This window comes from Rhamphochromis longiceps, linkage group LG16 (assembly GCF_057381845.1).
Source record: "Rhamphochromis longiceps isolate RC_006_pf linkage group LG16, R_longiceps_female_GT1.1, whole genome shotgun sequence".
In the NCBI taxonomy this organism is placed as follows: domain Eukaryota; kingdom Metazoa; phylum Chordata; class Actinopteri; order Cichliformes; family Cichlidae; genus Rhamphochromis; species Rhamphochromis longiceps.
The window spans coordinates 26,127,813-26,142,672 of record NC_140572.1 but is presented as its reverse complement, the minus strand read 5'-3'; the positions used below and the strand labels follow the sequence as shown (position 1 = coordinate 26,142,672).

General features: G+C 39.7%; 3 protein-coding genes across 5 annotated transcripts; 2 read left to right on the top strand and 1 right to left on the bottom strand.

The window, feature by feature from the left end:
• Positions 1-783: 783 nt before the first annotated feature.
• Positions 784-7,047, top strand: ercc1 (excision repair cross-complementation group 1). The gene is made up of 9 exons (XM_085385377.1): positions 784-965; positions 1,226-1,639; positions 2,299-2,402; positions 2,661-2,760; positions 5,593-5,669; positions 5,826-5,925; positions 6,136-6,207; positions 6,429-6,497; positions 6,586-7,047. Exons 1-9 carry the CDS (start codon positions 906-908, stop codon positions 6,646-6,648), a joined length of 1,059 nt encoding a protein of 352 aa, XP_085241503.1. The 5' UTR covers positions 784-905; the 3' UTR covers positions 6,649-7,047.
• Positions 7,048-7,867: 820 nt separating this feature from the next.
• prmt2 (protein arginine methyltransferase 2) lies at positions 7,868-12,894 on the top strand. Its single transcript, XM_085385089.1, has 9 exons — positions 7,868-8,118; positions 8,216-8,413; positions 9,177-9,338; positions 9,674-9,838; positions 9,984-10,159; positions 11,629-11,758; positions 11,845-11,981; positions 12,066-12,240; positions 12,445-12,894. The coding sequence occupies exons 1-9, from the start codon at positions 8,038-8,040 to the stop codon at positions 12,475-12,477; spliced, it is 1,257 nt and encodes a 418-aa protein (XP_085241215.1). The 5' UTR covers positions 7,868-8,037; the 3' UTR covers positions 12,478-12,894.
• Positions 12,895-13,132: 238 nt separating this feature from the next.
• On the bottom strand, positions 13,133-14,833 carry LOC146651258 (uncharacterized). 3 transcript variants are annotated; one of them, XM_085385092.1, is made up of 3 exons: positions 14,693-14,824; positions 14,437-14,560; positions 13,133-14,353 (listed from the first exon to the last, which is right to left on the bottom strand). In XM_085385092.1, exon 3 carries the CDS (start codon positions 14,287-14,289, stop codon positions 13,258-13,260), a length of 1,032 nt encoding a protein of 343 aa, XP_085241218.1. In that variant the 5' UTR covers positions 14,290-14,353; positions 14,437-14,560; positions 14,693-14,824; the 3' UTR covers positions 13,133-13,257. The 3 variants fall into 3 exon arrangements, with proteins under 3 accessions (XP_085241218.1, XP_085241216.1, XP_085241217.1); XM_085385090.1 differs by lacking the exon at positions 14,437-14,560 and having other exon boundaries at positions 14,693-14,833; XM_085385091.1 differs by having other exon boundaries at positions 14,437-14,827.
• Between the last annotated feature and the right edge of the window lie 27 nt (positions 14,834-14,860).

The following is a 14,860-nucleotide window of genomic DNA, read 5'->3' as shown; positions in this document are numbered from 1 at the left end:
TATATCTCGGTGTTTTCCTATTTATTAATTACTTTAGCTTGCAATGCAAAAAACCCTATATAGCCATATCGTGTACATAAGTGGTGGTGTGGAAATTTAGTCCACTGCACACATAGTTTAGGCATGTAGTTTAAGCTACTCTCTTGAACGCTATTTACTCAACAAACTTGGATTTTGGTTTTGATGCACTTCTGCTGATATTTGTTTAGAAATATTTTCGGCCTGAAGTGTTTTTCATAATTTTTCCAGAATTTGGTATGAATAGAAAGCTAGATTTATTTTTAAGATTTTTAATAAATAGTCTTCATAGACTCTTGTATCCATTCAATTTAGGGGCAAAAAACAGTTAAAACATATATTTAAGCCACCGTTCTCTCTTTGAATCGCCTTTGGATTTCAACAGGGATGCATAGGTGGTTTATCACAGACACGTTTCTTTGAGACATGTATTCACTTTGAAAATCAGAGCCAAACAGAATTAGGGGCAATGCTTTGACATGAGGAACGAATGCTAAAGTGGGACACCTAATCCCACTAATGAGGAATGACACGCATTAAAAATGTCCTTAAAATGAATGTTAAAAAACCTTCAAATCAGTTGCGGGTCTGTGTGAACGTGGACTAATTATTCGGAAATATCAAGACAAATTAAGGTCGTGTTGATAAAGTTGTTTTAACTTACTTGCATGTCATGCCAACAGTCTAGTTTAGTGCATAATTATCGCGTAATAACGCTTGTTTTTATCCTGTGACAGAAGGAACTGAAAAGGCTGTGTGTTTGTGCTTTTATTCTGAAAGGATTGGCCCGGAAGTGCCGTTGCAACCTTGCATTGTGTGTCAGAAAGCGAGTTCTTGCAAGTTCAACTTAATGTTTTTACTTGAGAATTCTCCAGCTGTCAACAGACATGAAGAAGAGATTTAACATCAACCTGGACGATTCTGCTTTCACTAAAGAAAGAACACCGGTCTGTATTTTGCTAAAAAAAAATAAGTTCACGGTTACGTAGCAGGCTTGCTAGCAAACGAGTCTTCAAGCATACAATTTAAATTTTTAACGTAAGATTCGTTTAAAAATGAGCTATAAAAACGTATCTATAAAGGGTTTTCGTCAGGTGGATTTCCAGACTCGTGAATGGTGGTTTGATATGATTTAATTCATAGTTAAATTATCGGTTCTCAGAGAGTTGATTGTGATTGTTGATTGATCATTGTGATTGCGTTTCAGCCAAAGCCACAGTTTCAACTCGCTTCCAAAGTTGGACAAAGCACTTCAGCTTCAGCTACCACAAAGCCTGCTCAGTCAGTGACCCAGCCGGTCTCCTACGCAGAATACATCGTCCAGAGTAAAAGCAATGCGGCTGCTGCTTCACGTAGAGATGCTGCCTCCAAGTTGCCCAGGAGCGATAATGCTGAAGTTACCTGTGTGAGGCAAAGTGAACCATCTACAGTGTCCTCCAGCACAGAAAAATGTAAAACAGTGCAGGACTTGGCTAAAGGGCCCCATGTCAAACTGAGTGAAGAGGCACAAGAGGCTACAACGGGTCAAATAGAGGGAAGCGGCCAAAGGTCAGAACCGGGCATCAGCTCCGGTCCTAAACCAGTGGGATCTGGGAGCACCATTATTGTCAGTCCTCGACAGGTATGTATTAAAACTATATAGCTTTGATCCAACAGGTTATGGTTTACAGAAAACCGTAGCGTCCTTTCATGCATTCCTATTAGTGTCCCAGATTTTGGCTTGCACAGCTGTGGACTCCTCAGTGTCAAGCAGTCTGCACACGGAGAAGTGAAGTACAATTCATAATTCAAAGTATATATTAGACACATGAAAACAGGAAATAATTGTGATTGGCTGTTGATGGGAAGATGCGATGGTTTAGACTTGTCGCCCCCTGATTTGTTCTCCTCAGGGTTCTTCCGCATGGCAACGGTCATTAACCTCTAGTCAGGGATCTTGTGAGAAAACCGCTCCCTACCTTACAGTTGTTACCAGCGATGTTTTATTTTCATGTTGAAGTCAGCTTTAATTGACACAATGAAGTCTCTATTTCTTGTTGGCTATAGCACCCTGTTATTATACACTCAAGGTCAAGTAACCTTTCTTGTCTGATACTGTGTTCTGTAAGTGTGTAGCAATTTACCTTCTACACCCAACTCTTTCTATCTCTCTTAGTTCATCCTTTACAACATGGGGTTAATGCTTTTAATGAGGAGTGTGTCAACTCTATTATGAGCATATATTGCAGTCGATGTTGAAAAGACACCCAAAAACCCCAAAACTTATTTCTAACACTACAGAGAGGAAACCCCATTCTGAAGTTTGTTAGGAGTGTCCCATGGGAGTTTGGAGATGTTGTGCCAGATTATGTCTTGGGACAGACAACCTGTGCTCTCTTCCTCAGGTGGGTTTTTGTGCTTCACAAACTCTGTTTATGTGAGCAAGAAAAAGTTGTTGTCACTGCACACACACTGGAACATTTTTGTTTTACTTTTTTCTGTTACTGTAATATCATGTTGTTATAAAAAAAAAAGGTTTCTATGCTTATATTTGTTGAAAAAATATGCTTTTTTCCTTTGCTTTATTTCTATTGTGTATTTTGCTTTGCTTTGATGTTGGTTTATGTTCTTTCTGTTTGTTTGTTTTTTGACTCGACATAAAGTCTGAGGTATCACAATCTCAACCCAAACTATATCCATGACCGTCTGAAACAGCTTGGACACACATTCACACTACGAGTGCTACTGGTTCAAGTAGACGTGGTAAGTAAAGATGCTCTTTAGCATTACTGATTATTTAAAGTATTCTCAACATTCAGTGGCCTGACTTCTTTGTGGTAACTTGGAGATTATTACTATTTATCAAACCATTAGGGGATGCTCTGTGTCAGTCATTGTCAAATCTAATCAAATTAAGATCTTTGAATGGCTGCAGCAGCTATTCTAAGGTGTCATTTCCTCTGATAAAGTAAAAATAGCACATGCTTATAATATACAGTCCAGTTTAGAGTTTTTTCTCAATTGTCTTAATGTGTTTATTGTTCTACTTTTATCAAAACCTTACTGACTGCAAAAACGTGAGCCTAATGTTAAGTGTTCAGATTCTTAAAAAGGAATGTAAAGGAGTGTATGTGCAGAAACAACAGCAGTTTGTACAGACGCAATGGGAAATGCTAAGGTTGGTGGGGAAGCGTGTTATTAATTTGAGAAGAGCGGTGAGAATGGTGTTCCTGATGTGAGAAATGCGTCAAAGTGATTTGAAACTGTAGTCACATAAATAATGCATTAAGGCACTTTTTTTCTATTTCAAATGCAGCTCCTGCATCTTTTTTAATCATTCAGTACCTCAGAAGCTGTTGAACATTACTCTTGTGAAATCTATATCTGAATAGCTTCAGTTTGTACATATCAGGAAAGGAGGAGGCTGTACAAAGTTTCCTGCTACAGGATTTCAAGACTGATACCATCTTCTTATTCTCTTTGTTTTCATCTAAATCTTTTACACTTCCTCCAAGCAACTAGAAGCCGTCTTGTGACAGGATCAAAACAGTGGTGATGCAAATTAATTTGCGCTCATGCTTCATTTTCTTTTGTTGTGCACTACACATCTGTGAAATATAATGACTGCATTTTGCACAGCTGTGTGGTATTACATTCAGAAGATTTGCACACAGACAGCAGACGTGGGTACACACCTGTGCAGTACCACTTGGTTTTAAAATTGTGTCGTTTTCTTGTAACTGGATTACATCTATGCTGAACAGAATTTGCTCTTAAAGTAACTCATTTTAGATCCTGTTTAGATCGACTATAATAAAAGCAGAATCAGTGCAGCTACTGCATTTTAGATCTTTTTATACTTTAATACTTTGTGTCCATCTTTATTTTTCACGACAGACTCAGTCCTCCTCCTCATGGAGTATACTTTTTCTTTTTCTTATTAGGTGGATGGTTTGTATTGCTCTATCCTTTCTCTTTAAACTGGTTCAGTTGGATTCAAGTCAGGCAGCATACTTGGTCTGACCTGAAAAGGGAAGGTCATAGTGTTTTTTCCCTCTACTTTTGAAACTCTATTGTGATGTGGGCAGTGTGCCTTGGATCATTATTATGCTGGAATATCCCTCTTCTGCCGGCTTCTGGAGATTAGGAGTCATGGTGTCAGACAGTATTTTGGTACATTCATAGTGCAAACTATAAAGGTCATCTCCCCAGCACCTTTTGCACCAATGTATCCACACCTCATCAAACATGTTTGATCCCATTTGAACTGAACATATTTATATTGTTCTCAACTGCCCAAAGAACGTGCTCCCAATATTCATCGGTTTGTTTTGGGTTTTTTTTTTCCATGTCCTTTTTTTCTCCTCTAAGTTTAATATTACAGTTTTGTACTGAAGAACAAGCAAGTTCTTTTACTTGGACGCCATCCACTGAGCTTAATGTTATGCATTGTCCTTCACAGCTGTCACAAAAACTCTGATTTCCATTTATAACCCCTGTGCCAAGTCTTAAGCACTTACCCAACTGTTTCTCAGAGCTGGATTGTGCAAGCAGTGCACTGTTGGTGGCATCATTTTAGGAGGACAGCCACTGCAGCTCTGATGAGTGGCAATATGGCTCATTTTGTACCTCCTGATTACTGCTGCAGCAGCTGTGCTTCCACTGATTTTTAGGTGGAAATCAATCTTTCTTTATGTTTTTTCCATCTTTGTGGAGCTTCGTGTTGAGATTATTCAGTTCCTCTGACAGTTCTTTTCTATGTGGAACCATGAGGCAGACATACAGATCAGACAAAACCCACAGGTCCAAAATTGAGAAAGTCCAGTAAAGAGTGTTACTTTTCATAAGAATCACTACTCTAAATGTCAGCTCAGGAGAATGCAAGTGCCATAAGGTGATATAATTTACATCATTTATCATTTAAACACTGTTTCAAAGGATTATACTCACCTTTGTTAAATACTGTGTAAACATCTGCCACAGAACTCAAAAGTAAATTTGTGATAGTTCTGCAAGTGTTCGTGTCTCCAGGGCCGCTTTGGGACATCTGGGTAATACTAGAAACAAAATTTGAGGCTTTTAAGCAAGTGAACAACAGAAACGGGGAAACAAATTACCTCTATGAAACTGTGGATTATCTAACGATAACAGCTGTCAGGTTGGTAACGTCAGCTGGCCTTATGAATTGCTGACAAAAATGTAAACATCCAAAAGTTTTATATATTAACAAGACAACAATCTTTTCAGGACATTACAGCTCTCCTTTAGCAGCTTAATGTAAGTGATCAATGCAGATCTACTCATTTGTGAAGTATATCTTGCCTCAGCTGAATTAGTTTCGCTAACAGTGGTGTAAATGAAGTGTGAAGAGGTGCAGCTGGAGACTATTTTTGGCACTGTGCGTAGGAAAATAAAGATCTCAGAGCTGCCAAATAATAGATACTGTGTAAGAAGACTCAGATTTGGGTCAAAATGAAAAAATGTTACAACATCTCAATTTGTAGCAAATCTAAAGGAATAATGTGACTTCATGAAGTCTTTAAGAATGAATTGTTGTTGTATTTTGTTTTAACCCTAACATCTGTTCAACTACAGAAAGATCCTCATCATGCGTTAAAAGAGCTGGCTCGCATGTGCATCATGGCTGACTGCACTCTCATCTTGGCTTGGAGGTAAGCAGCTTGCTACAAGACACATATATAAAATAAATAATCAGTGTGATTCTGGCTCCAACATCTAAAAACTATAGTTCAAAGACAAAGTCAAACACTTCTTGTCTTTTTAAATGTGTTTTGTTGTTTTCTGTCGTTTTCATTTTGAACTGCCAGTCCAGAAGAGGCAGGTCGCTACCTGGAAACGTATAAGTCGTATGAAAAGAAGCCAGCTGACATGCTGAAGGAGCAAGTCGAAAAAGACTACCTGTCAAAGGTGTGTGTAGAGTCACTGTTTTCTATGTGAGCTCTTGGTGCTTTTTTTGTCTTTTCGCCTACTTGTGCCCATTTAATAAAAGAAATAGATGTTATAGAAATGTCATGGAAGATATGATAACATGGGAATGTACAGTATTTGCCAAAATGTTGCAGTAGCTTTAAGACCATGAATACTGAAAATGCTGATTGGATCTCTGCTTACTTCAAGGTTACAGATTGCCTGACAACTGTGAAGTCTATCAACAAAACTGATGCCATTACTTTGCTGTCTGCGTTCTCTGTGAGTGCCTCATTTTTCACAATTTTCACTTCAAGTATTAATTGATCATGTTTATTAAATTTCTTTAAAGACTCACTATATATACCACAAGAGTCTGCAAAGCCTAAAGGGAGATGTGCAACTTGATTGGTTCATGAACAACTGCGAGTGTGTAATTGTAGTTCAGTCATGTTGTCAGTGGATATGATCCAATCAATAAACAGACATGATGTATTCTTCAGTCTGTAGAAGGAATCGTCAGTGCCTCTAAGGAAGATTTGGTTGTCTGCCCAGGACTTGGACCACAAAAAGTGAGGAAAACACATGTGCTGAGTATAAATATACACGGCGTAGATGAAGTGTTTGATGACTTAACATGTTGACATTTTGTGTTTACAGGCAAGACGACTCTTTGACGTCCTCCATAAGCCCTTTCTCAAGGCAAAGACAAAAGACAGCTGAGACTTTTGTTTTTTTTTTACCAAGAATGTGATATGCTTCTGAAAACAGTTCTACATGTTTGATCATCATGTTGAACATCAAACTAAAACACTCAGGAGGACTGAATACTACAAAGTCTATCGATTTACAGAGTTAAGGGAGAAACATGTTTATCCCATACAAACTCAACTAGACCTCAAACTTCATGCCATGGCTTTTCTTTTGTGGATTCTTGACATGAACTGGTTAGTTTGAAGTGGCCCATGTTTAAAATGTACCTTCTTCCTCGCTGGAATCAGTGGATGTGTTTTAGGAATTTAAGTTGTGAACTGTTTGAGCTTCAAACTTATGTATTTTTTTTTCTGTGTGTGTGCGTGTGTTATTAATTTGTATAATTTGTTAATAAATATTTTTGTTATATTTTGGTTTTTACATTATTTTATTTTTAACTGTATAATATATCTTAATATTTCATTGCAGACACACAAGACAACAATGATTTTGCTTGAATCTCTGCAGAAAGTGCACTAGAAAAAAACTAGTGCTTTAAAAAAAACTCATTCAAAAAAGGAATAAATAAGGCAAAAAAAATTTAAAGTCTGATATAGAGGTATGGATAAACTGGCGACTTGTCCGGGATGCTTTCCTTTTTATAGCTTTTATGATCTAAGTTTTTGAGAAAGTGGATGGAAGGATATCTAAAATTCTTTGAGATGTCCAGCAGTATATTAAATCTGTTTTATCTTCTTGCAAAAAAATTTTTTAATGTATTTGCATGAATGGTCCAGGGTTATTTTTAATCAAGAACCTAATGTTTAAATTTGAGGCAACGGGAAAAGCGTGCAGATCAAAAATAAATTTTTCATACCCTCAAGTCATTTTCTTTTAAGTCAAACATTTTGTCCAGGAAATTGTGAAATTCTGTTCTTTGGTCTTTCAGGAAACTTTCAGTGAAGGGTCGCTTTACACAAGCTTCAAGTCGGCCAGTTACTTAACGTAATATTAACATAGAGGCCATTTGGAAATAGAAGTGAATATGACACCAGAAGAAGGACGAAAATGCAACTGTGAAACAAACCGAATATGAAGACCAACGTATCTCATAATGAAGCTTAATAATATTTGGTGCACAATGCAGTAAATGCAGGGTTAAATGTCGTGTTATTTCGTTTGAGATGAACTTACAGTTTCGAAACTTCCGACAGCACGTGAAGGCTTGATAACGCAACCTTACGTCGAAACAGGAAGTGTTTGCAGTGCGCGCTGTAGCTGAAAGTAGGAGTTTCGCTGCTCGATTCACTCTAAACACACAGTGGGGTTTTTTTGTAGTTTTTTTTAGTTGCTCTGCACGTGAAATGGTTTGGCTTGTTTGTTAGAGAAAAACAACCAGCGAAAGTGTCAAAAGCAAATATGCAGACGGAGGATGAGGATGAGGCGTCCTGTGAGGAGTACGTTGCCCGGTCAGATTTCACTGGAAGTAGCACCGATCAGGTCAGAGAGACCCGCAGACCTCCGAGATCCTAGCCTTAAAATGGGAGGTGGGGGTAATCAGCAATAACCGTGTGACTTTTTTTTTTTGGTCTCACAGCTTAGTTTCAGCAGAGGGGACAGATTGCTCGTGCACGCGAAGCCCTCCTCAGAGTGGTGGTGGGCAGAGCTGCAGGGGGTCATAGGTTATGTCCCTGCCAGCTACATGAGCCAGGATGCTGCAGGGGAGGAGGAGGAGGACCCCTCAATAGAAGACCCGTGGCAAGATGAAGAATACTTTGGCAATTATGGAACGCTGGTTGGACATTTTAAAGAAGTGTATTGCTTTGCATATGTCCAGATTATTATCATGAACTTGAAGATAATGATGATTTGATCATAATATGCGAGTATAAACTGTTTCCCAGCGCGTTAAGCAGCCATGCGTCTTACATTGTAACTATAGCATGCAACGACTAAGACTTTAAGTAAGCATCGTCTTTTGTCGACACTACCCTGCAATGTAGCTGTGCTGGTTTAAGATGATGGTCCTCAGTGGTGCATGATTCAGAGTTTCCAGTGATATATTTACTCTTGAGATGCTGGGAAACCATGCTCAGAATAGATAAAAGATTGCTTTTAGACCCTGATTTCCAAATATACACATGTAAGCCTTTTCTTGAATGCATTACCCCTGATAAACAAGGGGGGGAAAGCATGTAACTAGACCCTGCTGTGTTTTGGGAATTTATTTGGATCCCATTTGGAGTCGTTTATTTATCAGTCGATTAATTATCAAAAACTCTTGTTTAATTCAAGCAAATTTTATATGTCTGATTTTATTTCATATTGCCATTTAGAAATTAACGTTTTATTTTATGAAGCCACTTTTCATTATAAAGAGTTAGGTTTAACAGGGGCACAGTTATGTGACTGATCACTGCTTTGATCAGTATTTTATTATAGTTAAAAAAATGTCTAACTTTTGAGCATTAAATAAACTGCCAGTGGCTACCTGTCAGTTTGCTGTACATACATTTTTTTAGGCACTGTGTTTCATTTAGTCATGTTTCACGACACAGAGGCTTCACCTGGAGATGCTGTCAGACAAGAGCCGCACTGAGGCATACCGGCAGGTTATTCTCAGCAACAGTGCTTCTCTCAGCAGCAAGAGGGTAATGGACCTCGGCTGTGGGACTGGCATCATCAGTCTGTTCTGCGCTCAGTTGGCACGCCCCTCAATGGTAATGTTGAATCTTGGATTTTGTGTTATAAGGAGAAATGAAATCAGATTGAAATGAAATGAGATTGCATTCATTTTTAAATAATGAGGAAAAATCTGCATATATTGTGAGTTAAGTTTAAGTTTCCTGCCAAATAACAAAAACGAATTAGAATCTAAGGGTCCAAAAGTAAAATCTTTCACATAAATGTGGTTACTTAGAGGAGCAAAATCACCAGTTAGGTATTGAACATTGGTGTACTTCTACTTCCATCTGCTGGACAAAGAGTGTTGCTGCATTGAGGAAACAGCATGATGTATAGAGTGCACGGAAGGAGATTATCTGTGGTGTTGTAGGTGTATGCTGTGGAGGCGAGTTCAATGGCAGAGTACACCAGGCAGCTGGTGAAGCAGAACGGCTATGATGAGGTGGTCATGGTGCTTCAGGGGCGGGCTGAGGAGATCGAGCTGCCTGAACAGGTGGACGTCCTGGTTTCTGAGTGGATGGGTAACTGCCTTCTGGTAATTATAACACTTCCTGTCCTGCTACTTTAAAAAAAATACATTGTTGTGGGACATCCTTTTCTGCTCTTACCCATGTTCAGGTTTTACTATACCACATTGCTTCTTTCGTTGTTGTTTTTTTTGCCTTTTCCCCATGCTCTAGTTTGAGTTCATGGTGGAGTCAGTTCTGCTGGCCAGGGACCGCTGGCTTAGAGATGGTGGCACGATATGGCCCTCCTCTGCGGCCCTCACCTTTGTGCCATGTCAGGCCGACAGCTATTATGCCGAGAAAATGGCCTTCTGGGAGCGGCCATATGGCCTCGACTTCACTCCTCTTCAGTAAGAGCCATTAGTTCACAGTTGACAGTGAGGAATGTCCTGTCACTTACAGATATGTTTGTGTGTGTGTGTGTCTGTCTGTCTGTCTGTTTGTTTGTTTGTTTGTTTGTTTGTTTGTTTGTTTGTTTGTTTTATTAAGTCCAGTAATGGCTGATTTCTTACTTTATGTGCTTGTGTCAAAATCTGTTCTACCGCTAGATGGCCAGCTTTGAATGAATCATCCTCTCTGATTCATATCTGAGAGACAGCCTTGTGCCAGTTCATGCGTTGCCTTAAACACTTATATTGCAAAGCAAGTTCAACACATCCAGGCTTTCTTGATTTAGCTGGCTTGATAGAAACTAAAACCCCAGTCTGAGATAAGAGGCTTCATGATGCTGTGCTATCAACAGCCAGTCTTTCTGCTTCAGGCTCTGTGCACGTTCACACAAAAAGTCTTTTACACATCATTCTTTTTCCACACAAAATCAGCTGTGGACAGCATGGTGCAATCAGGGACAATATCAACAATATAAGAGCATCTAACCTCAATATGTAAAGATTATAAAACGATGAGAGCAAAATGCAGCACTGGAGCTGCAAATAATATGAGATTATTTCTTCAAAAACTCTACTCTGGTGATTTGATCATCACAAGCACACAGAGCAGTACAATAAATATATTTCTGTATTACTGCTCAGTGAGCTGTCTGTGTTGCTGTTTCTACCATGTCAGCAGCACGTTAGAGCTCTAGAACTTTAAACTTCTCAGGAAATGAAGAGTCAGTTTCAGCTCTTGTTCTGTCCCGCTGCCCGATCAATTAAACGTAGGAATTGCTGTAGTTTGTCACCAGTACAAAGTGAAATTACTTTTATTGATTGAATATTGATAGGTTGGTGATAAATAGCCCCAAAATGTAAGTGATCACTCTTTTAATGTGTGTTCCCATTACTACATTTCCACTAGTGTAAAATAAAAAAACCTGGCAGTATTAGGACCAAACTATGAAAGCTTGTGTCCATTACTGAAAAGTGATATGTCAGATTTTCAGGTTATTATCTTGTAAGTTGTAATTTTGAAATAATAACACAAAATTTGGCATCATCAGTTTTATGTATGTAAATTACAATTACAATGTAACATAGCCAGGTTTTTTACCACAAATTTCTGTAACAAGTAAATAAGGTTTACTTATATAGCGCTTTACAATACAGAAATAGGGATAACTGACTTATCTTTAATGTTGCAATTGAAATCTAACGTGAAACTTTTTCATCTGGGGACTTGTTTTTTGTTCATCAGTATTTACAATAATATTTTGTTTAGCTGACTAAATACAATGCACTTGGAGGTTAAGATGCTCCTGCATTTAACATTTTTATATATCAGAGTTCATCACATATTGGCTAGAAATATATAAGGTTAGAATAATTTACGAGTACACTGATAATTCATTTTACCCTTGTGCTAAATACTTTTGTTTCTGGAGGCCTTTGGCACAGCAGGAGTTCTTCACCAAGCCCAAGTTCAGCCACATCATTGAACCATGTGACTGCCTCGCTGCTCCTTGTGATGTCATCTCCCTCGACATGTACACTTTACAAGTGGGAGATCTCGAGGTCATTTTTTATTTATTTTTTATGGGAAAGTTATAAATGAGCCAACTTGGATTTTATTACTAATGCTTGACTGTTTCGTTTCTCAGGAAATGAAGGGTCAGTTTCATTTTTGTGTGGAGAAGTCTGGAGTTTTCCATGGATTCACCGCCTGGTTCACTGTTTGCTTCGAGAGCCTGGAGGCAGGAGGCGCAACTGTGGAGCTAAACACCGGCCCCAACTCTGGGTGAAAACATGAAAAGCACAAAAACAATCTGATGCATAATTAGTTAAATATGATTTTATACTAACTAGTCCCTTTTCCCTACAGGCCAACACACTGGAAGCAGACATTGTTCATGCTAGACAGGCCAGTAAGTGTATGCGCAGGAGACTCGATCAGTGGAACCATTGTCCTCCAGAGAAATCCTGTCTGGAGGCGCCACATGACCGTTACCCTGCACTGGACCATTAAAGGGAGCACAGACAATCCAGACAACTCCCAGGCAAACATCTTCATTTACTATATGCACTTTATCTGAGATATGTATTGATTATAAGGAATTGGAAGGTTTCTTTATTACTTTTTATATGAGTGTTCTTTGGAAGGGTCTTTTGTTTGTCTTTTGCATTGTTGTTGCACAACCTCCTAACTTAACCCTGCCCATAAAGTTGTTCACTTGCTGTTTCCCCCTCCCCTCTGTCCTTAGGCTGGAACAAAGAGTTTCCCCATGTGGAGGTGACACATATTCGCTCATCACCGGTGAAGATCTAAAATAGAAAAACAGTCTAATAAAATTAAACTGTTCGGCTGTGAGACTGCTGCTGAAGCGGACTGGTGTGTTGCTCACATGTTGCAATGAATGTGCCAGAGGAATGCCTGCTATCATAGTGATGAGCCCGATTGCTGCAATCACACCACCCTAAGAGCACGTTTACTGCTCATTTTTATTGAAGGGCAAAAGTACTTTACATAAAGCAGCACTGTGTCGCACAGCTGGAACATCAGTTGTTGTTTTTTTTGTTTACTGAGGTGCAAAAAAAAGACAAAGTTGAGTCACACTAGGTTACTTTTCATCAAATGGCATATTGTTTTACAATAAGCATTTAACTTACATTTTTTATTGTTTGTACATACATGCCACTAGGCTTTTATGCATTTAGAAGAACAGATTAATGAAAACCATAAATTACAATGGTTTAAGATATGACCTTTTTTTTCATTTTAACATTGTAAGATCAGAACAATGTACGCCTCTGAAATGTTACAAACATTAGCCTAAAAGATACCTCAATAAAAATATTATAGTGCTTAAAGATAACTGCTCACAATGGAAATCACCATCTTAAAATAACAATTAGTGAACTCACATTGATATAAATTAAATAAAAATTGGAACTGTTTCAACTACCAATCTGGTGTTTGTCCCTTTCTTACCATCATCTGTAAACATTTAACCTTTTAAAACACCAACATTATACTACTGCCACCATCTCTGTCTCAGCTGACGCTCTCCTTCTGGCTATGGCTCTGTTTTAATCTTTGCTTTTGCTCTGGAGCGTGTGTTGACCTCCTGGGATAGCTGCTGAGCAGGTAAGGACTCAGGAGAAGAAGGCCTGGAGAGCGGAACAAACAGGGGAGGTTTGACGACTTTGTCTTCCACCCCCTTATTTTTATCCTTTTTCTGTCTCAGGTGTTTGTCACAGTGGTTCACAAATGTTTCCAGTTTGACAAAAGTCTTGTTGCACACTTTGCAGTGATAAGGTCTCTGTCCTTTGTTGAGGCGAATGTGCAGCCTGATATAAGATGACCTGACAAAAGTGCGACAGCAGACACCGCATTTCAGATCTTCGCCGTTGGTTTGTGTTTTCTGAGGCTGGCTGAGCGGTGGTGGCGACAGTGACTTGGCCTGTCCGGAAGCCTCTTGAGCCTTGTGAGAGAGCAGCAGTGACAAAGAGCGAAAGCCCTCGCCACACTGCTCGCACTTGTATGGTCTCTCCCCGGTGTGCAGACGAACGTGTGCCAGTAGCCCAGCCTTCTGGGTGAAGGACTTGTCACAGTAAGTGCATTTAAAAGGTTTTTCGCCTGTGTGGAGTCGACGGTGGGTCTTCAGGTGTGAAGCGCGCCCAAAGGTCTTACCACAATCTGGGCATTTAAACGGCCTGTCTCCGCTGTGGATTATCTTGTGTGCCATTAGGTGGGAGGACTGATGGAAGAACTTGCCACAGGTGTTACATTTGAACTTCCTTTCCTTATTGTGAGAAGCAAGGTGAAGGGTCAGGTGAGCGGAAGAGATGAAGGTTTTGGAGCACAGGCTGCAGCTGTGAGGGTCCAGGCGGATGCGCCGGTGTGGCCGGCGTCCATTCTGGGGGCTGCTGCCTGCCTGGCAGGATGGGCATTTGGAAGAACTGTCTGTTTTATTCTGCTGTTTAGGATCGGCTGGAGTGTCATCGGAATCAGGCTCAGAGTCAGGATGTGAAAGATTAAAACTGCACCCACAGTCTGAGCAGCGCCCAGACTGCTGCTCCACTTGATCACCGGTGTTATCCAGCATGGTGCCATCTACGCCCACAGCAGCAGGGGAGGGGTTTTCACGGTCCTACAGATGATGGGAGCATCTGAGAGACAAACATGACATAATTATTGTTATTTTTTGTGGGGGAAACGCACTGTTTAATCGATGCCCCCCCTGCTTACTGACCAAACAGTTTTATCGCTGTTTCAGGTGAAATATAAGCCGGATATCCTTCATCGGTTTTTGGGCATGTTGTATAGGTTATGATCGCATTAGCGCTCCTTGTCGGCCAAATAGGCGACAACAAGACCTGTGCGAATATAACAAGTATGTGCACTAGCTTACTTAGCAGCCTACCAACTATTGTAGGCCGTGGTTGGTTTTAAACAATGCGGAAGATATTTGAGGACGCAAGCAGCACACAAACAACAATTTCACATACCGTTCTCATCCTTCCTAAGCAATGTGCTTGAATGTAAGTACTTTTCGTGCGAACGCGGTAAAAACACCATATTAACCAGAGTTAAATAACGGCGGAACACTGTCGTCTACATTTTATCGTTTTCCTTTGAGATGATGCTGCAGCCCGTTTTCTGATAAAAACGGGCTG